This window comes from Lissotriton helveticus, chromosome 1_1 (assembly GCF_964261635.1).
Source record: "Lissotriton helveticus chromosome 1_1, aLisHel1.1, whole genome shotgun sequence".
Classification (NCBI taxonomy): domain Eukaryota; kingdom Metazoa; phylum Chordata; class Amphibia; order Caudata; family Salamandridae; genus Lissotriton; species Lissotriton helveticus.
In genome coordinates, this window is record NC_136057.1 from 570,022,481 (window position 1) to 570,048,195 (window position 25,715).

Below are 25,715 nucleotides of genomic sequence, written 5' to 3' on the forward strand. Positions count from 1 at the left end.
AGGAACCAGTAAAGTAAGTCAGGAGGTATTTATTAAACCTCATCCACAGGAGACAGCATAGTAACTGCCCAAGAGGGAACACAACCAAGGCAAGGTTCCAGAACCACTACAGTAAAGGTTCTTGGTACATTAAAGATACAGTAACAATAAATAAGCACCTTCACACCCAGCTCTCAGATGTGTTTGATAAAGGCCCCAAAAGTTCTTAGGTCGACTGGTCGGGGGTAATAACTCACTATAGTGCTCTGATTGCGTGCAGCAGTACAGCATATCATTTGCCGAATGTTTCGCCGTGGGAAGCGGTCCCCTCATCCAGCACAGCGCCACCACGCGTCTAGCTATTAACATTCCCATATATGTGAGTCGCCTAACCGCCACCGGCAGGCCCTTGGAGTAGCCCCAACTGAAGGTTCAAGCAGAAAAAGTCACTTTTTCTAAATATTTATTAAAAACCTGACTTCACCAATGAATTGGATTTTGATAAACAATAAAAATAGTCTTTGAATTACTCCAGTAGCTTATCGTAACCCAGAGATTGCAGGCTTATTTGCTTTTAAACTTTCATTTTTTTTCACCGGACAGCTACAGCTTGTTACAGTGAAAATAGTTTTTGGGGTCTAGTCACTCTAGGTACATGCCAACATTAAATTCTTACATGTATCACTTTTAAATATTAGGCACCCTGGCTTGGCCTACTGAGGGGTGATATATTTAAAATTGGAAAGTAGGGTTCATTTTTCTTTCCTATCAAAAAAGGGTTATTTTCATAGTTTCACATGCGGGGTTAAATGCTACAGGTGTCAGGCTATAAAGGAGGTCCTGAAACCATGTTACTGTTGTCTACCTTTTGGATGGCACAACATCTGCTGTGGTCCAGAGGTGACTTTTTAACTTTTCCATCGCAATGTCTTTTGCTTCATATAATATGGCCTTACTAGAAAGTTAAATATGATAATTAGGAGTAAGACATTTTTATCATGCTTCTGGGGTCAGAAAACATATGCTGGGGACCGGATAGCTGTGCCCCAGCAAGCACCTTTATGAGCTCCTTCCTTCTCAGGAAGTCCTTGCTGATTGTCCACTATCCCTAGTATCCCATGAATGATGTACGGAATGGCCATCAGCATACTGAAACTGATATGTCTTTTATTATGATTTACAGTCAGTTGATAATCCCAACTGATACCTAGCTGTTGTGGTGGTCTGATCCATGTTTTCTGTTTACCCTTTTATTTTATTTTTTACAAAGAAGCTTTCCCCCAGATGCATCAACAACCCAATTTGTGATTCCTTAATAGCGAAAAATACCGATTCGCTGTTAAGGAATTGCAAAATGGAATACATCAAGAAATCACTTAAAAAAATATCGATTTCTTAGAAATCCTTAATTGCGACTCGCAAATTGCGACTCGCAATTAAGGAATACCTCCCCATTCATTCCTATGGGCCTAGAGGCCCATAGGAATGAATGGGAAGACAATCTCAATCTGCAAATCGCAATTAGCGTTTCGCAAATTGATATTGCGATTTCAAGGGTGCAGGGGTGTCCAAAGGACACCCTGTTGCACCCCTGCAATTGATATGTGCACATATGTTGCGCACACACATGCCCTTAGGGCATGTGTGTGCGCAACATGAAACTTTTCGCAATTTTGCAAATTACCATGAAGTTGTAGTTCATGGTAATTTGCGTGCCCTATTAGCGATTTCGCTATTTGAAAAACTTTCATGCATTGCATTTAAGGAATCTCAATTTGAGATTCCTTAAATGCAATTAATCGCAATTTAGCGATTTCTAAATACCGCTCGCAAAGGGGCAGATTCTGAGAATCTGCCCATTTGCGAGTGGATTTTTGTTTGATGAATCTGGGCCTTTATCTCTTGGCATGTTCTCTACCTCTGCCTTGGGTTTGAATTGCCATTTAAGTGCACTAGCATTTAAAGTATCTTTATCCAAAGAAGTGTTTATTTCTTAAATGATTGTGGGCAACTATGCTCCCTTGGTAAGGCAACATGTTGAGAAGGCCCTCATCTACGGCCATTAATGTACCTTTACTCTACATTTGTTCCTGTTTTGTTGCTCAGAGCAATCGAGTAGATTGCATTTAAATTCACCATTAGTTTTGTTGTTGCTCCTTAAGTGGTCACTGATCTATACATTCCATTCTGTGATGCTTTAGTGGATACCATGGTGACAAATGGATGGTTGGGCAGTTAGAGAGAGAAACTGGAAGAGGTGCAGTAAGGCTTTACTTGAGCTGTGCTGCGGTTGTTGGAATGAACGACTTAGAAGACTATTTTGCCCACTTTTTCATTTTAACAAGTTTCATGCATAAATCAGCTGCCGAAGTGACTTCATCTTCAATCTGTATTTGTTTATGAACCTTCAGTAATACTGCTATAGAGGGGGTTCCATTCAGACAAGTATATAAACTAGCAAATATACCTCCCCACGCAATACACCCCTCAATAGGTGTTACTATTCACATGGGAAGACACATAATCAATATTTTATGCTTTTTAGGGGGTTGAATGAGTACACACCTCTTTTAATTGGCCAGTTTTGCAAGCTGTCCAAAAGGGCATTTTGTATTGCTTCATGGACACTTTAACTTCTACCGCATAAATATTTGCAGGCTTTTTGACAGTGCATTTGCTTCACGGGAAACTACTAGTATACTCAATTTAATTTCCACTGTTGGCAATTACTGTTACTAATTGATTGATTAAGAATTTTCTAAAGTGCTCTGCTACTCTGCTTGTTTGTTCTGGCACAGTACATGAGGGGACAGAAGAGTGCCTACGTAAAGGGAAAGAGTTAACCAGAGAACAAATATGCTCAGAGATGTTTTCTGAAGGACAGGTAGTAGACAGGTACATAGGGCGATACGAAGGTATTGAAAAGAATGCCCCCCCTCCCGCCCCCGCCACTTTCCTTCTCCTAATACTTGGAGCACAAGAAAGATTAGTAGTGGCAGATCTCAACAACTGAGCCAGAGAATATTTTGGGAACATATCTCTGATGTAACAAGGACCAATGTTAGAAAAGGTCTGAAACGAGAAAAAGATAACTTGACAAATTAGTGTTTCCCAATGGACAGCCAATGCAGAGTGCGTATGTGGTGGGAAATTGTATCGAATTGTCTAATACTTAACAACAATAATGCAGCTGCATTTTGAATACTTTTCATTTTATTCATCAGTTTTTGAAGAAGGTCTAAGAACACTGAGTTACAAAAGTCAAGTCTAAATAGGATTGAGAATGTAATAACCAACAACAATCCTTCAATCAGTATGGAACAAGCTGAAACATGCAGATAGAAACTAGCTTACAGATGCACTTCTGAAAGGATAAGCTTCTATCTACGGTGACACCCAAATGTGTTGCTGCTCTAGACGTGCATGAATGAGGGCTATGAGAGCCCGGCCACCACTCTTCAACCCAAATTGTTTTGTGCCCGAAGACTAAAACTTCAATTGTCGAAAAGGTCAGGGTTAGGGCATTTTCATGCATCCATTTTATGATGTCAGCCATGCAGTCTCTATATAGATTTATGGGATGGCAGATTGTCTTGTAGTCTGATACTGAAAGGGTGCCATCTGCGTAGGAAAAATATTTAAAAAACATAATAGGGAACAATGGCTGCCAGTGGAGCCACATAGAGATAAAAAAATGTTGGGCTCAGAATTTAACTCCGTGCACCACCATAGTGTAGACGTATGAATTCAAAATTGAAGGGCGGGAGAAAGGCAGTCGGGGCTCTGTTGAGGAAATGAAACCAATCAATGTCATGCCTTCCAACCTTGTCCCCTCCAATCTTTGAAGGAGGATGTGGTGGGTGACCGTATCGAAAGCAGTCCACAGGTCTAATAGAATTCGTATGGCTGAAATACCTGTATTTAGGCAGAGTTGAATCTTGTTAAGAACTGTAATAGGAATAGGGACAGAAAGAACCTAGAGAACCTAGACACTAGAAAGCTCATCCTAAAGTGTTTGAGGTGCATATGTGTTCTGGCAGCAGCTTGTGTTACTTACATATTTTAGAGTCGTGCATAGTTTGTTTGGCTTATTTACAGCATGGTGAATTTGCGAAGTGAAAAAAATTTTTTTTAATGTACCCAAAACTTTAAAATATTCTCGCGAAGCTTGAAAGTAAATCAATGTATTTTGCAGAGAGTAGGTTGTCCTACATTTACGTTCACGATGTTTGCCGGCACGTTTTTGTCTTTAATATCTGCAAAAAATCATGGTGCTGAAGACCTGGGGGCATATTACCAAGCAATAGCGATAATTATCGCTATTGCTTGGTTAGAGACAAAAATTTACCGCTGAGCTGCGGCGATTTTTATCGCAAATCAACCTTGGTATTACCAAGGTTTATCGCAAATGCGATAAAAATCGGCCGCAATGCATGAATATCGCTGAAAAGTCAGCGATATTCATGCATTACCGAGCTAATGCTCCTAGCCATGTTATCCACCTCCCATTGGATAGCATGGCTAAGAACTGCTCAGGGCAGGTGTTAGCTTTTGGAGATATTCGCGCTTAGCGCGAATATCTCCAAAAGTATGGTAATAGGAGATAGCGATGTTAGCGACTGTTTCCAGTCGCTAACATCTTGGCACGCCCACTTTGCATGTCATTAGTGATAAATATCACTGACATGCAAAGTGGGGCCCAAGATGGTCGCTATCTCCTACTAGCTGTCGCTAACTGGTGTTAACGACAGCTAGGTAATAGGGAGATAATTTTATCTCCGCTTTCTTGGCTTTTAAAGCCAAAAAAGCGGAGATAAACCCCCTTGATAATATGCCCCCAGGTTCTATGACATTTTTTGTCCTAGAGAAAAAGGCTTCCTACGAGTGGAGAGCATCCAATTATGATGAGTCTCGTTGAGAATATTTATATCAGAACACAGATCAGGATTATATTTGAGCAGATTGCCGAGAAGAGTTAAACGTGTATTAGCACTAGTGAGCTTGTGCCAAGCCGTGACTTCACATGTATTGAATTGTAATTGCATTTATACAGCGCTTACTACGATATGGTAAGTTTTTATGACTGAGTGAAATCATGGGATATAGTGAACTTAACCATTACTTCATATGACCATATTATCGTGCTAGTAGAACATTGTTGTGTCATTTTGGCAGATATAAAAACATGTCTAAAATATGACCTTTACTATGAGTCGGTCCAACTACATTTTGGATTAAATTTAGAGCATACCAGCCTCGAACAGGCGGCAAGACCCAGTTCAAACGTAGTCTGAAAGCAGAATAAATTACCAAAGCATCACTAACAGCCTTGAGCTAAGTGACAAGGAGGTGATTAAATCCAAACAGGTATTGACAAATACGTTATCTCATGAGGAGGATGACACATTAGCAAAGATTTGGCAATGGCACCAGAGGGCATTTTTATTCTGACAATAAGAATTTGAAAGAAGTGGTGTGTCTGTCACTTGAAAATTAAGCATCTTTTGAAAAATCCTCACTACCACCTCCAACTCAGTCAATGCGACCATATCTAAAAATCTAAAAATGTTGTCGTTGGGTGCCAACGGGTGCATTAGAGATAAATTATCATGACTCAAAAGAAATGTTTCCATGAGAAACACTGCATTTATATCAGAAGCAGTAAAAAGGTCATTTGATGGCATCCTTAATCAAAAATCAAGCATTAATTAGTACATATTTGAGCAGTAATTCTATCAACAATGGTCACAATTGTTCTGAGCTTAAACTAATGTGGATTTGGATAAGGAGTATAATCATCGAACACTAACCATGTAGCCTCTAGAAGACTTAGGGATATATTCACAAGAATGTGTGCTAAACATCACCGAAAAAAGCGAGCGCTCCTTTACACATCGCAGCCTATCACAGGAAAATAACTCTGTGTCCACGTGGAATTCACAACAAGGCGGTAGCATGCGATAGTCTGCCAAAACTGCGGCCTATGTCCGCGATACAACCACCTCGACGGTGATAAAAACACAATCCCCAAGATAAAAAACATGCAATGGGCCAAATCGTGATGAGGAAATCAGCGAGAAACAGCGTCAGGCCTGACACACATGGCAGACGGGAAAAATCTAAATAAAAGTAGGAAAAACACCCAAACACAAACTGACCAACACCCAAGCACCATGGAGTCAGCCAGAGCAGGCGCAGATGATGAGCGCAACCCCACAAGCACCCCGGACGACCAGCCTGGGACTTCGGGGACAGGTAAGGGCAAGGACAAGAAGAAGAGGAAGACGAGATCCTAGTCACAGAAGTGATGGAACACCATCAACAACTGTTCATCACCTCCAACGTGTCATTGGGAAAAAAAATTGCATATGGCGGTATATCATGGACAAGGTGAATGCCGTCGGAGAGCACAGGAGGTCAATGGGCGAGGCCAAGAGGTGATGCATTGACATCAAGAGAAAGACCAAGGAGAAACTTGCAGCCAACCAGAAGGCAGCAATGCAGACTGGAGGTCCGTGAGCTGACACACATGTGAAGGCTCATGGAGGACATGGTGCGGATGGAGTCGGAAAGGATGGCAGCCACCGCTGCACATCAGCAAGATGTAGCTGGGATCTACCATGCCCTGCAGATATTAATCATGGCATTGCTGCCACAAGGCGTGGCGCTGATGCATGCTGCTGCCCCCACACCATCCACATTTCCGCTCTCTGGTGTGTCAGTGCCTCACAGTGTGGCAGGCGTATCTACTCACTGCCACACAGTGCGGCCAACAATCCACCTCCGGCCCCGGATTTGTCAGCGGCACACAGTGCCGCAGCCGGTACTGCAACACCCACAGGTGAGGCAGAGCACACATACGGGGATGAGGACATGTATGGGATTGTTGTCAGGAGGAGGCAGTGGCATTCATCTCCGCCGCCTGGCCTGTTTCTGCTTGGTGTCGCACATGGCGTCATGACCTCCCACTGACCCACGATACACTGCTGCACTCACCTTGGAGTGCGACATAGACTGCCATATCCTGTTTGATGACCAATGACACAGCGACCAGACTGCGGACTGTTCCCTTCCACTTCCGCGGCACCTGTCATCCCCGGATGGACTCTGGCAGGCCATATTGTGTGGTGTGCTTGGCATGGCCCAGTACCTCTACAGCTGCAACACTAAATAAATAAACATCCAGTAACGCACTGCTGTGTCATTCCTGCATGAATGTGTGGATGTGCCGCTCGCTAGAGGTTTCTGGGCATTTGTCTTTCCCCTTCGCTACAGGAGTAGCGCTCCGAGCTCCCTGCTCCCTTTTGGACCCTCGAGGAGAGAACAACATCTTTCTGGCCGCAGAGGAGGTGAGAGGCGCGGCGACCGGGACTGCAAGGACCAGCATTCCTGCAATCACCAACAGCTGGTTCCTCTTCCCGGCCGAGCCGCGCCCCCTCCCAGTGCCACGCCTCCTCCCTGAGTGCTATTTACCTCTCGCGGCCCCCTCGCTAGAGGTTTCTGGGCATTTGTCTTTCCCCTTCGCTACAGGAGTAGCGCTCCGAGCTCCCTGCTCCCTTTTGGACCCTCGAGGAGAGAACAACATCTTTCTGGCCGCAGAGGAGGTGAGAGGCACGGCGACCAGGACTGCGAGGACCAGCATTCCTGCAATCACCAACAGCTGGTTCCTCTTCCCGGCCGAGCCGCGCCCCCTCCCAGTGCCACGCCTCCTCCCTGAGTGCTATTTACCTCTGGCGGCCCCCGCTCCGCGCGTGCCGCTCGCTAGAGGTTTCTGGGCATTTGTCTTTCCCCTTCGCTACAGGAGTAGCGCTCCGAGCTCCCTGCTCTCTTTTGGACCCTCGAGGAGAGAACAACATCTTTCTGGCCGCAGAGGAGGTGAGAGGCGCGGCGACCGGGACTGCGAGGACCAGCATTCCTGCAATCACCAACAGCTGGTTCCTCTTCCCGGCCGAGCCGCGCCCCCTCCCAGTGCCACGCCTCCTCCTGAATATAAGCAGGGCCGGCAACGCGCATCGCCAAGGGCGGGCCCGTTTTAGCCCGTTCGAGACCGAGCAAGGCCGGGCTGGGCCACCCCCCTTGGCCCTGTGATCTGTTCTACACGTATCTAAACCAAGGTACTTTTGTCGTTTCAGGGTATTGATATTTCCTTCATTCTAAATTCACGTTCCCCCACCATGACCAGGGGAACTAGAAGCAAGACGGCCAAGAAATCTGCCTTGCTTACTGGCCCGCTCGACCAATTTCTCAGTAGAACTAATGAGGCTATTAACCTAAGTATTTCCTTATTGGAGCGGAGGGTGTCACAGGACTTGGCTATTGCTAGGAGGTCCTCCCTGGGCCTTCTAGCATCAGTTCAATCGCCACATCAATTATCTACATCCATCCCGGTGTTATTGCAACCTAATGTTACAGCTGAGGTCCATTCCATCCCGAACACGGTCGACCTATCAGCTACTAACATTATTTCTGATCTTGACTCCACGGAAAACTTAGAGAACTCTCCTGACCTTCAGTCATTGCTATCTCAAGATCATTGCCCCGAGATTCAGCTAAGGGGGGCAAAGGAGGGCGCTGTCCCAAAACAAGCTAAGGACCTAAAGAATAGCAATCCCATGAGTTATGAACCAGCTATTTCTAATACGAAAGGGGCAACCATTAATCCACGGAAGGGCGCCCAGAAGGATCTCATTTCGTCATCTACCACCACATTGGAATCTATTTTACATCCAGCGTTTACGTCCAATGATGGGGATGTCTGTTCTTTGGGGGATGTTAATTCTCAGCTTCTAGCGAACATTAGGGAACTTTTATATCATGTTTTGAACCCCCTAGAACTTAGCATTATGTCAATCGAAAAACAACTTGCCACTCTTACCCAGAAACCTTCGACCCAGCTTAGTCTGGCCCAAGTAAAACAGGGGGTGGGTATAACAATCCCTTCTAGATCAGGAGCACAAGGGGTCCAGTCGGTTAGCATAGTTAATTGTCCCCCTACATTAAATACTCAGTCTAATTTAATCAAGCATAAAAAGCCAGAAACATCTTCTTCAACCCCCATAGGGAGTGTGCGTACGGCCGATAACACGGTCACCCTTCCCTGTCAGCCCACCCCTACCCAGTCTACCCAGCCCACTCTGTCTGCGCCCAATAAGGGTCTGCCTCAAACATCAAATAAAAGGCCCACTACCCCACTTCTACCCCAGCACTCTACGTCGACTCGACTTGAAGAGGGAAAAAAGGGCTTTAGGACTAGGCGTCCCGTTCACCTATCACCAGAAGTGTCCCCCTTTACTATCATCCTTACTGGGGTCCCCGAGCTACCCACAAATAAGGAGGAGCCATCCTGGTCCCTTTGGAATAAGGTCTCACAGTGGCTCACTATGAACAGGTCCCTTCAACCTCCCCAAAATAGTCGAATTTCGGCAGTTCGTAGGGTGCCATGGATCGGGGATGAACCCAAAAATATTCAGAGAGACTGTATCATAGTGACCTGCGATGATCCAGATATGGTGGACTATATTTGTTCCTGGCCCGCTCTGGTCAAGAAGGGGGGGATTGATGCCCATCGCCTCTCCTCCTTCTATCCCTATACACGTAGTCAACAGAATATGGGAGCACACAATTGGGTATATCCACCTGAGCGCCAGCAATAAAAAAGTTCCTAACTGGGCGCTACCATCTGTGCGCCCGCCCCCGACAGTCCCAAAATGGGCACAACCACCCGAGCGCAAATACCCGCTAGTCCCAAATTGGGTGCAACCACCAGAACTGCAGCAGCCGATAGTATCTAACTGGGTACAACCCCTCGAGAGTCAGTACCCGAGTGTACCATTCTGGGTACAACACCCTGAGAGTCAGACTCCGATAGCTCCCAATTGGGTGCTACCACCTGAGCGCCAATTTTTGACAGGCCGAAACTGGGCACAACCTCCTGAACGTACGTGGAATAATACAGGTTCTTGGTACCCACAGAAGAATAGAAGTAGAGAGTGGGGTCAGCGGCCGTGGCGCCCTATTAGTGACCACCCTACCGTAGGGGGGTGGAAGGGTTTCCCCGTTAGCAACAGGTTTGACTGCCTGGAAATGGTCGATTGACCTTCGGCCACTCCACCTAGGGACGATTCTATCCAGGGGGACCAGGGGACAGATGAGACGATAGGTAGCACTATGGTTACTCTCCATGAAGCTCATATAGCCCCAGACCTACTCTGTGACTCAAACTCCATCAGAACCATAGTTGCCCCTCCTACCCTATGCAGGATCCCTGACTCCGAAGTAGCCGCTCCAGTGGTCCATCAGGAGCCACTTAAAGAGCTCATAGGTGACAAGCAGGTTGCTCCTGACATCTCGCCCGCCCCACTACGAAATAGAACACAAATTTGACAACAGTTTCTTAGAGCGCACAGCAAATTTAGGAAAATAGTTCTCTAATAACAAAGTACTACGAGATAGGGCTACTCTTACAGCAGTCAAATCGGCAGGGCGTAACTTTGTTACCTGGAATGTAGCAGGCATTTCAGGTAAACTGAATACCCCTTTTTGGGAGGAATTTATAGGGGCCGGTCACGACATTATTTTCCTTCAAGAAACGTGGTGCCAAGAACCAATTTATGTAGAGGGATATTCGTCATACTGCCTTAATGCATCTAACTCTCCATCGGGCAGAGCCAAGGGTGGCCTATTGATGTTAATCTCCAACAAGATGATTGATTTTAACATCAAGAGCTATACCTTCATTGAACCCCATAGTCAGGTGCTACGGTTGGAGGCCAACAAATATAGAGATCTAATCCTCGTTAATGTTTATAATAACATCTTTGATGCTTCTAGGGGTAACATCTTATTCCCCCTGGAAAATTAACTTAATAGTGTACTGGCATCCTCCCGGAGAGTGGCAGCCATCCTGTGGGCTGGCGATTTTAACCTTCAGCCTTGCCATCTAGCACCCGGTAACCCATGTGGTTTCAGGAGCGAGCTGGGTAATTACGGGGTGACAGATAAAGTGGATTCTTCTCACTTCCCTCACTGTACTTATGGTAATCTTTTAAACAATTTGATAGCCAAATTCGATTTAGATCTGCTTAGCTGCAATAGAAACAAGTCTAACTATCCTTGTCCTACATTTACAGGCAGACACGCTAATACTAATATAGATCATATCTTGCTTTCAAACACCAGTGACTTTACCAATTTATGGGTAAACGAAGAATCACTTAGTGATCATAATAGTATCTTTTTAACCCTACTGGGCTGGGGTTCTAAGTCTTTCAATAACGAATTTTGTTCTATTGATATAGCCCCCTTGAGACCAAATGGCCCCAGAATCAAGTGGGCCGGAGTCGATCCTGTGAAAAAACTTAAGGAGGTTATAGATAAATGTCAAGATGAGATTTTTTATTGTCTAGGCGAAGAGACCAACATGACTACTTTGGTGTCTAGTTACACCAGGATAAATACTGATATAGAAGCCATTTTTACCAAGAAGCAACCCAAAACCAGGGTATCTAGGATGGGATGGTTTGATAAACCTTGTACCTCGTCCTTACGTGAACTCAAAAAGGCTTTATGCATCAAACCACGCAATCATAACTACATCAAATCCTTGCGTGTTAAATATAAGGAGGCTCTCTCTAACAGGAAAAAGGCTTTACAAGTAGAAGCCTGGGATAACCTTAATCAAGCTGCGGAAACCCTAAATAGTAAACTCTATTGGGAAACTATAAATAGCCCTTTTCTTAATACCGAGGGGATCCCAGAACTTACATCTTATGTAGCCTGTAACGCATGGATTGAACATTTCTCCAATATTTTTAACCCGGAAGGGAAGACATTAGAAATTTCTGCCCAAGAGGTTTCATTCTGGTTGCCCCTACCATTAGGAATTACTTTGGAGGAGGTCTATGAAGGATTGTCTGATAGCAAAGGAGGTAAGGCCCCTGGCCCCGACGGGGTACCCTAGACCTTCTCAAAGCTGAAATGAATCTGTGGGCACCCATTCTAGTGAGGGTCTTCAATGCTGCAGCCGAGGTTAACCCACCACCATCTTGGGGCCAATCAGTTATAATTCCCATATTCAAAAAAGGTAGCAAATCAGAGGCAAGTAATTATCACCCTAAATCCTTATTGGATGCCTCTGTGAAGGTAATGAGTCGAATTATGTTACTTAGGCTGGAAACCTGGGCAAATGATAAGGATATTTTAACGAAGGTTCAATACGGTTTTAGAAAAGGTATGGGGACACTAGAGCAGTGTGTTAATTTAGATCTTTTAATTAATAAATAAACGGAAGTCAAAGAGGGGAATTTGTTTTTATGCTTTGCGGACCTGAGTAGCGCGTTCGATCTGGTTGACCACCGCATATTATGGCAGGTCCTAATAGAGTCAGGAGCTCCGAAAGAAATTGTTCATTTCCTGGCAAGGCTATACGAGAGACTGTCATGTAAAGTGCGTTATGGTTCTCTTGGCGAATGTACCTCATTTTTTAAGGTTTCACGAGGCATTCGCCAGGGTTGTGTTTTGGCCCCCCCTTTTATTTTCCCTTTTTATTAATCAAATTGATTCCATACTGTGCCAGACCCCAGCTGATGCACCCTTGATTGGAGGTAAACCGGTGCCAATTTTACTATATGCGGATGACGCTGTGCTATTGTCCCGCACACAGATTGGCCTACAGTGCCTCATTGACAGTTTCATGAAGTTTATTGAAGGTAGGAAGCTCCTAGTAAACAAATCTAAAACCTTTTTAATGTCCTGTGGGACGAAAGCTAAGAAAACCCAAACTAGCTTTTTTATTGACAAGGTCAAGATGGTACAAGTAAAAACATTTTGTTATTTAGGCATCACCTTTGCCAATAGTGGGTTATGGCACTCTGAGTTCGAAAACATTAGCTTAAAAACGAAAAGATCAACCAATAGTATCTTTAGATTCTCATCCAAACTTGGGGTGAGGAGTATCAAAGACATGATGAATATCTATAATGTAAAATGTGTGTCTTCAGCATTGTATGGAGCGGGAGTCTGGGGACATTGTGTTGGTCCTAGCGTGCAGAGAGACGAAAATACGTTCCTCAGAAAACTGTTATGTGTACCATCTTCAGCATCCGTGGATTTAATTCATGAAGAAGTAGGAATTGATTTTATTTCGGATCTAGCTGCACTGCGCCCTTTGCTGCTCTGGCGCTCAATTTGGACCAAGTCTGAAACCCAATTTACCCAGGAGATTATTCTTGATTGTCTTAGGTTGGATCACTCCTCACGTATCCCATGGCTTAAGTACATACACCACTGGTTTTATCTCCTGTTTAAGTTTGACATCTTTCTTGACCCTAGTTCTGTAGTTTCGATCCCAAAAAAAGACATCAAACAAAGGTTTTTAAATCACAAGAAAGAAGGTCGTGCAAAGGTGTCAGGAAAGTTACAAACCGTGATGACCTACCGGGACTTTAATTTATTCACCGGTTTCCAACCCTATCTTTCAGGTGTCACACGTAATTCCCACCGGTTTGTCCTAACACGATTACGATTGGGAATCGTTCATCATCTTGTTGCATTTCCTATGATGAACTCTAGATCGGATATAGCATGCCCTTGTGACAATGTTTCCCGCCAAAGCTGCTGTCATTTCTTATTGTTTTGCAAATTTTATTACTTCCTTAGGGTAACATATTTAAAACCCATCTTTTTAAAACACAAGGTTCGCTCCATGAGGAACGCTCTGCGGCTACTTAGTTCCCTAGAAGACATGAATATCTGCTTTTTCGTAGCAACCTATATATTAAAATGTACAGCTGCCAGGAAAGCCATGTTCTTTTGATTACTGAGATAGAGTTCTGTCTTTACCGTGGCCTCCTGTCTGTATATTTTAACAACGTACAGCTGCCAGGAAATCCTTAGTTATGACATCCTGGATTGCGCTTAGCCCCCTTTACCTCGGTTTCCTGTCTGTACATTAGTTTAGTCTAGTTAGCGTATTTATTAAATTTTATGCTATGTATCGTATGTCTAAAGCATTTTACCATGTATTATAAACGAATTTAGCGTTCTTGACCTATAAGCTTTGTACTGTCGAAATCTTATTTTGGTCAGACGTTGTTCTTTAAGATTTCCCCTCTCACCATGCACATAACGGCTTCCCTTTGATCACTTTTTAATTGTCGTGCCCCAGATGCCTTCCTATTCATGCTCTTTGTTGTTTTTTATGATGTTTATGATGTTGATGTTTTTTAAGAATTTATGTCTTATATGTATGTGTTCTCCTTGTATGCTTTGTCTCACAAATCGAATAAAGCTTTTGAACTTGTGTCATTTTGGCAGATATAAAAACATGTCTAAAATATGACCTTTACTATGAGTCGGTCCAACTACATTTTGGATTAAATTTAGAGCATACCAGCCTCGAACAGGCGGCAAGACCCAGTTCAAACGTAGTCTGAAAGCAGAATAAATTACCAAAGCATCACTAACAGCTTTGAGCTAAGTGACAAGGAGGTGATTAAATCCAAACAGGTATTGACAAATACGTTATCTCATGAGGAGGATGATACATTAGCAAAGATTTGGCAATGGCACCAGAGAGCATTTTTATTCTGACAATAAGAATTTGAAAGAAGTGGTGTGTCTGTCACTTGAAAACTAAGCATCTTTTGAAAAATCCTCACTACCACCTCCAACTCAGTCAATGCGACCATATCTAAAAATCTAAAAATGTTGTCGTTGGGTGCATTAGAGATAAATTATCATGACTCAAAAGAAATGTTTCCATGAGAAACACTGCATTTATATCACAAGCAGTAAAAAGGTCATTTGATGGCATCCTTAATCAAAAATCAAGCATTAATTAGTACATATTTGAGCAGTAATTCTATCAACAATGGTCACAATTGTTCTGAGCTTAAACTAATGTGGATTTGGATAAGGAGTATAATCATCGAACACTAACCATGTAGCCTCTAGAAGACTTAGGGATATATTCACAAGAATGTGTGCTAAACATCACCGAAAAAAGCGAGCGCTCCTTTACACATCGCAGCCTATCACAGGAAAATAACCCTGTGTCCACGTGGAATTCACAACAAGGCGGTAGCATGCGATAGTCTGCCAAAACTGCGGCCAATGTCCGCGATACAACCACCTCGACGGTGATAAAAACACAATCCCCAAGATAAAAAACATGCAATGGGCCAAATCGTGATGAGGAAATAAGCGAGAAACAGCGTCAGGCCTGACACACATGGCAGACGGGAAAAATCTAAATAAAAGTAGGAAAAACACCCAAACACAAACCGACCAACACCCAAGCACCATGGAGTCAGCCAGAGCAGGCGCAGATGATGAGCGCAACCCCACAAGCACCCCGGACGACCAGCCTGGGACTTCGGGGACAGGTAAGGGCAAGGACAAGAAGAAGAGGAAGACGAGATCCTAGTCACAGAAGTGATGGAACACCATCAACAACTGTTCATCACCTCCAACGTGTCATTGGGAAAAAAAAATTGCATATGGCGGTATATCATGGACAAGGTGAATGCCGTCGGAGAGCACAGGAGGTCAATGGGCGAGGCCAAGAGGTGATGCATTGACATCAAGAGAAAGACCAAGGAGAAACTTGCAGCCAACCAGAAGGCAGCAATGCAGACTGGAGGTCCGTGAGCTGACACACATGTGAAGGCTCATGGAGGACATGGTGCGGATGGAGTCGGAAAGGATGGCAGCCACTGCTGCACATCAGCAAGATGTAGCTGGGATCTACCATGCCCTGCAGATATTAATCATGGCATTGCTGCCACAAGGCGTGGCGCTGATGCATGCTGCTGCCCCCACACCATCCACATTTCCGCTCTCTGGTGTGTCAGTGCCTCACAGTGTGGCCGGCGTATCTACTCCGGCACCTGATGTCTCACTGCCACACAGTGCGGCCAACAATCCACCTCCGGCCCCGGATGTGTCAGCGGCACACAGTGCCGCAGCCGGTACTGCAACACCCACAGGTGAGGCAGAGCACACATACGGGGATGAGGACATGTATGGGATTGTTGTCAGGAGGAGGCAGTGGCATTCATCTCCGCCGCCTGGCCTGTTTCTGCTTGGTGTCGCACATGGCGTTATGACCTCCCACTGACCCACGATACACTGCTGCACTCACCTTGGAGTGCGACATAGACTGCCATATCCTGTTTGATGACCAATGACACGGCGACCAGACTGCGGACTGTTCCCTTCCACTTCCGCTGCACCTGTCATCCCCGGATGGACTCTGGCAGGCCCTCCATGGGCCCATATTGTGTGGTGTGCTTGGCATGGCCCAGTACCTCTACAGCTGCAACACTAAATAAATAAACATCCAGTAACACACTGCTGTGTCATTCCTGCATGAATGTGTGGATGGAAGTGGGGACAGTGATTTCCCTTACGTCAATGATGCTCATCTTGTGTGATGCCTGTCACCGTGTGCTACATTGCCTATTGTGTCCCAGGGACCATGGACACTACAACTGGAACACACACATTGTTACTTCACTGCTGTGTGACTGTTTCTCATTCTTCTGGCCACACATGTGTATTTATTTTGGCACTGTGCGTCATCTTGCGTTTGTTGTGGCTCTTGTGGAGTGCATGGTATTTGTATGTCCGGAACGGGCTGGGGGTGGGGCCTGGGGTGGTTGTGGGGGGGTTGTGGCCCTCATGGGTCTCCTCGTTGCATGATCATTGTCACCATGGCATCTGTGGGTCTTCAGGTGTGGCTTTTGGCTGGGTTCCCTTTCATGTTTCAGGTAGTCGTCCTGCTTAACACCAGCAGTAGGCAGATGTTAATTCCCTGCTGCTACCGTGGCTTATTGAATGTTTTTATTTCGCATAGTTTGTTGTGGAAGTGGTAATATGTTTTTTTTTGTGTATTTATGCACGGGGACCCCTACTCTGCATCTCATTAGGGTTAGTTGGTGGTGTCCACCGTGGAGATACATTTTGGGGCAGTTATCGCGTGAATACAGGCGATGGTTGCAGTTTGCACCAGCTTGTGGATGGGGTGTTAATTCTATCTCCACATTTGATGCATTAGGGTGAGGATAAATCAGAGTTGAATCCTTGTGAATATACCCCTTAGTGGCATATATACAAGCACCTATCGCCACCACAATGTCACCTATATTGACATTGTGGTGGCGATAGGGGCTGGGCCTTATGTACAAGGCAGCGTTAGGCCACTTAACGTGGCTTAACACTGCCTTGTACATAAGGCCCCCTTTCACGTTTTGGTTAGTGTGAAAGGGTTGGGCAGTGGGTGTTCTGGTGCGCGTTCCAGTGCAACACCCATTAATTTTCACGCAGCCCCCTACGTACAAGGGTGGCGTACATAGGAGGCAGAGACAAAATGAAGACCAGGAATATCCTGGTTTTAAGTTGGTGACACGAGGAGAAATGTATTATTTTTCCTCGTTTTTGCTTTTTCCATGTGTGCTGCATTGTGCCAAAAGCAAAATGTCATGGGTTGTTTATGTACAGAAAAGGGTCCCTCCCTGTACATAAACAAACCAAAAAAACCATGGCTTTTTTGTCACTTTCATGTAGGCTGCATGAAGCAGCACACATGAAAGTCATAGAATGGCATTTTAGGATTGTTTATGTGCAGGAAGGGACACATTCCTACACATACACAATCCTCCCCTGCGCTCAGACACCCTTGTACTCTTTTGATAGAGTGCCTGCGTTGGCGCTAATTTGCTAAACTTAGCGTCAGTGCAGGGGGAAACACAAGGCTGTACCACATTCTTGTAAATATGGTGCAGCCAGTGCTTAATTTTAGGCAGTGCTTTCTGGTGCTGAGCACCGGCACTTAATTGGTTTCCGGTGCTCGGCACCAGCCCCTAATTGTCAACACCACACTTAGGGCAGTCTGCTACTAGGTGGCACTGCTCATGTAATTTAGAGATGAGCAGTGTAACAGTTGTTTAAGAAAACAATATACATAGAAAACATTGCTAATACCTGCCTCCCCAGCCATTCCTTTAGGTTTGGGGAGCTGGAATAAACTGAACTGTTGCATTTACATGTAAGAGACAAGGTTAGTAGTTGTTTTGGCAGCGATGACAGAGGCAATGGGTGGTGCAAGCTGCAGGGGCCTCCTGGTCAGAGCCCTGGCACTTAATATTTTACAAACTAAGCAATAAGTGCAGCCCTGCATTTCAAAAAGTGGCGGAGGCCGGCATTATGCCAAGGAGGCTAAAGTCTTGCTACGCCACTTCCTAGTAAATATCCCTCTTAAAGTGTCACATTGTAATTGTATCCTGTCTAAGTGATAGCTTCTCATTAAACCAATGCATGCAACTAATTGGACGTTTCCCTAATGGCTTTCACTGTGTATGGCCTATAAGGGTACTTTGGGGCATATCTATGAAAGGTTTGCGTCATGCTTGCACAATGCAACGTGTGACATGCATGATACATTCTGCAGCACACATAGAAAGAGAAAACAAACTGTCAAGATTGGTTTTGTGCAAGAAAGTGCCCCTTCTAGCACCAAAATAATCCTGCCAATAATGCGGGCACCCTGGCACCATGATGCCAGGGTGCCTGCATTGATGCTAGGCTGCTAAAACACCACCAGCACAAGGGCAATGGTCAAGAAAGTGCTGCATTAGATAACTGCTGTGCATTCCTGCCTTTTGTCTGTGACACAGGGCAGCACAGCAAGGTGACTAGCAGTGCTGCCCTGCACCACAAATGTCATAAATATGCCCATTAGTTTGTTGGGGCCCTGCATTGGGCACCATGTGGTTTGTCAGGGGTTAATCGTAACCACCATTCCTAAATGTTCCTTGCTCCTAAGGAGAGCACAGGTCTAGCAAATTCAGAAGGGGAAAAACAGAAAGTTTGTGTCCCAAAAATCTCTACTAAACTTACCTAAAGAAGGTTTGCATTTGGAATGTCATAATAGCACATTTGTAAGAGTCACTGGGTTTTAAGAAGAAATGGTTCCTGTGATCTATTCCCGCAGATGATCACGCACAAAAAAACTGAAGTTCCCTTGTTAAATCTTTTTTTGAAGCCATTCTACTGCGCAGCCCTTGTAAAAATGTTTTATCAAATATTAAAAGTCATTTTGTGACTCTAAATTATCAAATAGTAAACAACAACATACTCAACTTAAATACATTTCCTTTGTAACAAATCCTGGCCATTTATGATTATCGATTAAAGAGTTGCCACTGTGAGGGGCGCACGGTGTTCGTCCCACACCTGAACTCTGAAGGCGAACAGCCGGAGACGCCTGCAAGGACAGTTCATATTTCTGAGAAGTTATGATGATGTCAGGGTGTAGCCTTGATTGATGGACAAAACGCGCCTCACGATCTGAAATATTCCTCCCCTCCTGAAAGAGGCGAAAACGCTGCTTTTGTGTTGATTCTCAAAAGCACTGTGAGAAAAATATACTCCTCATTTGTGATGTAAGGTGAGAAAGCTAATGAGAATTAATTCAACATTTTACACGGATGTACGTTGTTACAACGCATGCTTTTACTACGCATGCCTTTACAACGCAGGTTTTTCAACGCACGTCGTTAAAACGACTTGCGTTGAGGGGTGCTGGATAGTGAATAGTTTAATTTACTATTCCAACTCCAGTCCCCGTGGATAGTAGGGAAGGTGTTGGATAGTAAATTAAACTATTACCTATCCTAGAGCGCTCCCCAGCGCAATTCGTTGTAATGACTTGCGTTGAAAAACCTGCGTTGTAAAGGCACTGCATGGTATAAGTTGCGTCGTAAAGGATGTTTCCCATTTTACACATACCATCCCTTTAGACTGATAGTAGAACACTGTGAAGCATACATGTAAATTACTATAAAAAAAGTAAAAGCACTCTATTAAATCTCCTGAAGGATATACCACATATTGTCATACAGTGATGGCCTAAATGCAACAAAATAAGTAAGAGTTGAAAATCATAAACAAATTCAGGCCCTAAAAGAATGCTTGGTCTGAGAGCCATATGATGGGCACAAGTACAGTCAATGCAAAACACATAAAATAGGTTTATGTTCTTCCATGTGAAATGCGAAATGTTTGCTGTGGATCACTTGTGGCATTTCACTCTTATGCAGTGTAAGCACTGGGTGTGCTTTTCTAGTTCTCTTACAAAAAAGTGAACCATGCATCTTCATATAGTCAAATGGTTACTATAACTTAAGGGACTGTCTAACTATCACTCAATAACAAAACATCAGAAAAACACAAAATTGTATTTCCTACACGGTACTTACACTAATTGTAAACGAATACAAAGGAGACTACTATAGACATTATATAGTAGTAATGTGTGAAGATATAATCTATATCTGAAATGTTAGCACACCAAAATATCAAACATTAGATTGATAGGGAAACTAGAGAGGAAATTTAGAGTTGGTGCATGCCACTGTTCTCTTGGAATACATCCATAAGAGGTAAGTGGTTAGTTCTCATAATACTAGAAGAAGGCAACTCTTGTGAAATCCAAGCAATAGGAGATGTTTCACAGTTGACAGTGTCCCCTATGAAGCATTATAAAGCACACTATCATCAGCATCGATCTCAAACTCGTTGTGCTGTGGACTAACCTGGATTCACAAAATAACGAACGGGGATATTTACTAATAATGCACCCAATGCAGTGCTGCAAGGCACGATGCACTGCTGCAATGTGTGGACACGAGAGAACTGAACAGTCCTATATTCATCAAGATGTGGTATGAGAAATAAAGATGCTCAAGGCACTGGATTTGATTGTAGTTGAAGAAGTTAAGTTTATTGTAGAGAGTACAAGATCCCAAACATCAAGTCTCAGCAGTCAGGTGCAACTGACTTAACAAGACTTCACAGTGTTCTATCACCAAGGAGCTACTCACAAAACAACATGAGAGAGCATGAAGCAAGACTTAAAGCAACCCCACTAATATATACATAATAACAGGAATTAAAGAATAATAAAAAAGAGTTAGCACATTGTTACATGGTGCTGTTCAGCTCTCTCTGTGTGCTGGCACACTTGTGGCAGCTTAGCGCTAACACTGGCACACTTGCACATTGGTGCAAGGGTGCTAGGTTTACAGACAGGGTTGTTTTTGTGCAGAAAGGAATTTCTCCTGCACAAAAAACAATCCTTGAATACATATCACTCTTTCAATGTCTACTGCAGAATACAGCATACACCAAAAGAGGGTGTAATGAGGAGAAAGGAAGTTATTTCTCCTTGTTCAAGATCAGTCTGGTAGGTGCACCATTTAGGGGCAAATCCAGGTTCACTAGTCTTTGTAAATCTGTATGCCAACATACATGGGTGATGCATGGGACTGCCCATGCAGCACCAATGTAATGCCCACCTGATGCAAAGTAAAGCAAGACAGCGCTCTGTAATCTGTATATATTGAACCACGCAAAGCCATGCAAATCGACCTTCGGTAAATGCTAAAAAACATTTTGCATCAGCACTGAGCCACAAAAGTGACGCTTCTCCGGCGCACGATCTTAGTAAATCTGGGCACAAGTACTGACTTAAGGACTGAGCATGAGTCCTTTCCGATTGACCATGCCCGTCATGACAACAAAAAGATGTAAAAGTATCTGCTTTTTAACTATATCATTGAAAGTATTTGAAGCATTTCTCATTCTTTCTTAGCTGTTTACAGCCTACCCGTCATATGCATCGGATACTTTCTGGGAGGTCTGATGATGAAAAAATTCAAAATATCGACTTATCAGGCAGCAAAGATTGCATTTTGGACCTCAGTGATTGAATATACCATTTTCTTTTTGGCCTTTGCCTTGGTCTGCAAAAACTCAACAGTTGCTGGCATAACTGTCTCTTACGGAGGGTAAAGTATAATTTAGATTTAATTTTACTTACAGTCACATATAGATTTTTTCTTTATTTTGTTTTGATTCACCGTATTTGAGTTCAAACTTTATGCAGCGCGTCCTTTCCATGAACATTATTATAAATTGTTTATTTTAATATTTAGTTTATTAGTGAAAATATTTAAATCGAAAGAGCCTTGTGATGTTGCTGTGAATATTAAGAGAAGTCTCAAATTAAACAGCAGATACCTTTTCCAATATTCACCAGTAAATTTGCCTTTATATTTTCTTCAAACTTTTATAATTGCTTTTCTGTTTACTCGTGACCTTCTTCGCTCTTCCCTTTTCCAACCAGAGGAGCTCTGTTTCTCTGCTGCAGCAAATCATATCCGCCAAACTCGCAATCAGGCCTTTAGAGACATTCACCTCACCCACTATCCGGATGCAAATCATGCAAGAGGGCGTTTTCCCTTTAAAAAATAAAAAACAAGAAGAACCTTCTTCAATTTACCCGAATGAAGGAAAATATATGTATTAATTCGAAGGAATAATTTAGTCAGACCTGTCAAAAAGGCACACCAATCCAATTGACCTCATGTGATACAGTTATTTCCAAACTTGTGCAATAAACTCCACACCATCCTGGGCGTATTTATATCCTTAAGGGTAGATATGCTGTCATAAATATTCAGTACAAAAAAGGGGTTGGTCTGAGTTTCAAATTTAACATACAATTCAAAATGGACACACGATCACCATTGAATTTGAAACAGGTCAGAAAAATGTATTCATTTCATTCATTTTGGCATTTTATTCATTTGCAGCCAAAGTTATGAGTTAGCGATTTCAAGTATATACATGTAATTGTAACATCATTACATTCGATATTCGGAATAGGTGCTCTCTGTGAAAGGGGGAGGGTAAGTGAATAAGTGAAGGGGACAGGGTAAAGGTGTTGTGACATAATCGTTACATCCAGATTAAAAATTGAAAAACCTCTACAATCAAGTTAATGGGCAAAGGTTCCCAAATATCACATCACACATAGATAACGAGAATGCATCTCTTATTTAGCTCCTATGGTGTGTCAAAATGGAGGCGTAGTTCTACGTTTCGACCCCTGTTACGCTAAAGGGCGATTTGCGGCCTCATGTTGGGGTCTCCTGCAGGAAGAAATGGAGAGCCTACAGGGTAATATGAATAAAGAATTCAGTATGCAAGTGGTGAACAGGCGTGATGATATTAATCAAGATAGTGATGTGGAAGGTTACCTACATCATCAAACGGTCATCGTATGTACCGTCTGTGGAAGGGGCTCCCTCAAGCTCCGATGAAAACTGAAACACAATAGATAGGTGCCATCAGGGCCCTGAAACATGCTAAATTAAAAATGCCCGGGGGTGACGGGTAGAAGGACTTACTTTGCGTGCTGATAATCACACAGCCATTGGGCACAGGTAGATCGATCCTCGAAGGGTTTATTTTACTGTAAAGAGAAGGGAAGCTTCATTTAACATACTTGGCCGTCTGGATAAGTATAGATTTGTAAATGTGGCCGATTACGATTAGGGGGCACCCGGATGGGATGTCTTTACCGCCGAGCTATTTCTAGTTGGTTTACCTTTCAAACGGGAACGCACTGCCGCGCTGTTTCTCCGTCGGCGTCCTGCATCCGAGTGTGCTCGCGGTGCAGGGTTTATTTTACTGTAAAGAGAAGGGAAGCTTCATTTAACATACTTGGCCGTCTGGATAAGTATAGATATGTAAATGTGGCCGATTACGATTAGGGGGCACCCGGATGGGATGTCTTTGCCGCCGAGCTATTTCTAGTTTATTTACCTTTCAAACGGGAACGCACAGCCGCGCTGTTTCTCCGTCGGCGTCCTGCATCCGTATGTGCTCGCGGTGCAGGCGTTCAATGCCTGTGACTACTAGAAAAAGGGCTCGGCTCACGGGTCCAATGGGATCAGAGGCCTGACTCGCGCGCTCGAGGGAGCGTCTCTAAAAATTGTCCTCACACCATGGGGAACATTAAGTGCTAGTGTATTATTGGTATTGATGATGAAAAACATAGCTGAGTTAACATTGCATTGAGCATTGAGCGCCTGCACCGCGAGCACATACGGATGCAGGACGCCGACGGAGAAACAGCGCGGCTGTGCGTTCCCGTTTGAAAGGTAAATAAACTAGAAATAGCTCGGCGGCAAAGACATCCCATCCGGGTGCCCCCTAATCGTAATCGGCCACATTTACATATCTATACTTATCCAGACGGCCAAGTATGTTAAATGAAGCTTCCCTTCTCTTTACAGTAAAATAAACCCTGCACCGCGAGCACACTCGGATGCAGGACGCCGACGGAGAAACAGCGCGGCAGTGCGTTCCCGTTTGATAGGTAAACCAACTAGAAATAGCTCGGCGGTAAAGACATCCCATCCGGGTGCCCCCTAATCGTAATCGGCCACATTTACAAATCTATACTTATCCAGACGGCCAAGTATGTTAAATGAAGCTTCCCTTCTCTTTACAGTAAAATAAACCCTTCGAGGATCGATCTACCTGTGCCCAATGGCTGTGTGATTATCAGCACGCAAAGTAAGTCCTTCTACCCGTCACCCCCGGGCATTTTTAATTTAGCATGTTTCAGGGCCCTGATGGCACCTATCTATTGTGTTTCAGTTTTCATCGGAGCTTGAGGGAGCCCCTTCCACAGACGGTACATACGATGACCGTTTGATGATGTAGGTAACCTTCCACATCACTATCTTGATTAATATCATCACGCCTGTTCACCACTTGCATACTGAATTCTTTATTCATATTACCCTGTAGGCTCTCCATTTCTTCCTGATGAAGACCCCAACATGAGGCCGCGAATCGCCCTTTAGCGTAACAGGGGTCGAAACGTAGAACTACGCCTCCATTTTGACACACGATAGGAGCTAAATAAGAGATGCATTCTCGTTATCTATGTGTGATGTGATATTTGGGAACCTTTGCCCATTAACTTGATTGTAGAGGTTTTTCAATTTTTAATCTGGATGTAACGATTATGTCACAACACCTTTACCCTGTCCCCTTCACTTATTCACTTACCCTCCCCCTTTCACAGAGAGCACCTATTCCGAATATCGAATGTAATGATGTTACAATTACATGTATATACTTGAAATCGCTAACTCATAACTTTGGCTGCAAATGAATAAAATGCCAAAATGAATGAAATGAATACATTTTTCTGACCTGTTTCAAATTCAATGGTGATCGTGTGTCCATTTTGAATTGTATGTTAAATTTGAAACTCAGACCAACCCCTTTTTTGTACTGACCCATGGACCCAGGTCCTGAGTTCTAAGGGCCTACCCCTGTCATAAATATTCAGCACATTAAATTATGCATAAATAATCCCTCTGTAGTTCTGCAATTGAGCGTTCTGACTTTTATGTAGGGAACGCTAAACTCACTCATGATATCAAAATCCTGGTGGAATACTTTAACTGCATGCTTCATAACCTGCTATGCAATGAATATTAACCATCCTTTTTAGCATTCCACAGGAATCGAATATGGTCCATTTGCAGTCTGAGTGTAATGCTGAATGCAGTTGCGCAACAAATGTATGGGACCCTGTTTGTGGAGCCAATGGAGTGGCCTATGTTTCTGCTTGCCTTGCTGGCTGCGACTCTTCCACACTTACTGGAAATGAATTAGTAAGGTGTTAATTAATTTTATTTTATATTAATGTATATTTCTGATCTGAAATGAAATCAATTTTATGTTATGTTATGAGATTATGTATACTGTGCTTATCACTCAAGGGGTATCCAGGCGCTGGAGTAGATGAATATGTTGATCGGGCCAGGTCTACAGATTCTTGAGGGAACTCGAGTAGGGATGTGGAGGTC

The 25,715-nt window shown here is 43.8% G+C and overlaps 1 protein-coding gene across 3 annotated transcripts in view; it reads left to right on the forward strand.

Moving 5' to 3' along the window:
• Positions 1–25,715, forward strand: part of LOC144813848 (solute carrier organic anion transporter family member 1A2-like) — a 1,137,838-nt gene that overhangs the window by 868,390 nt on the left and 243,733 nt on the right. For all 3 annotated transcript variants that reach the window (XM_078674057.1, XM_078674059.1, XM_078674058.1), the window contains exons 10-11: positions 21,632–21,827; positions 25,358–25,520. In XM_078674057.1, coding sequence (XP_078530183.1) covers positions 21,632–21,827; positions 25,358–25,520 — 359 coding nt within the window. The remainder of the gene's footprint in view (positions 1–21,631; positions 21,828–25,357; positions 25,521–25,715) is intronic.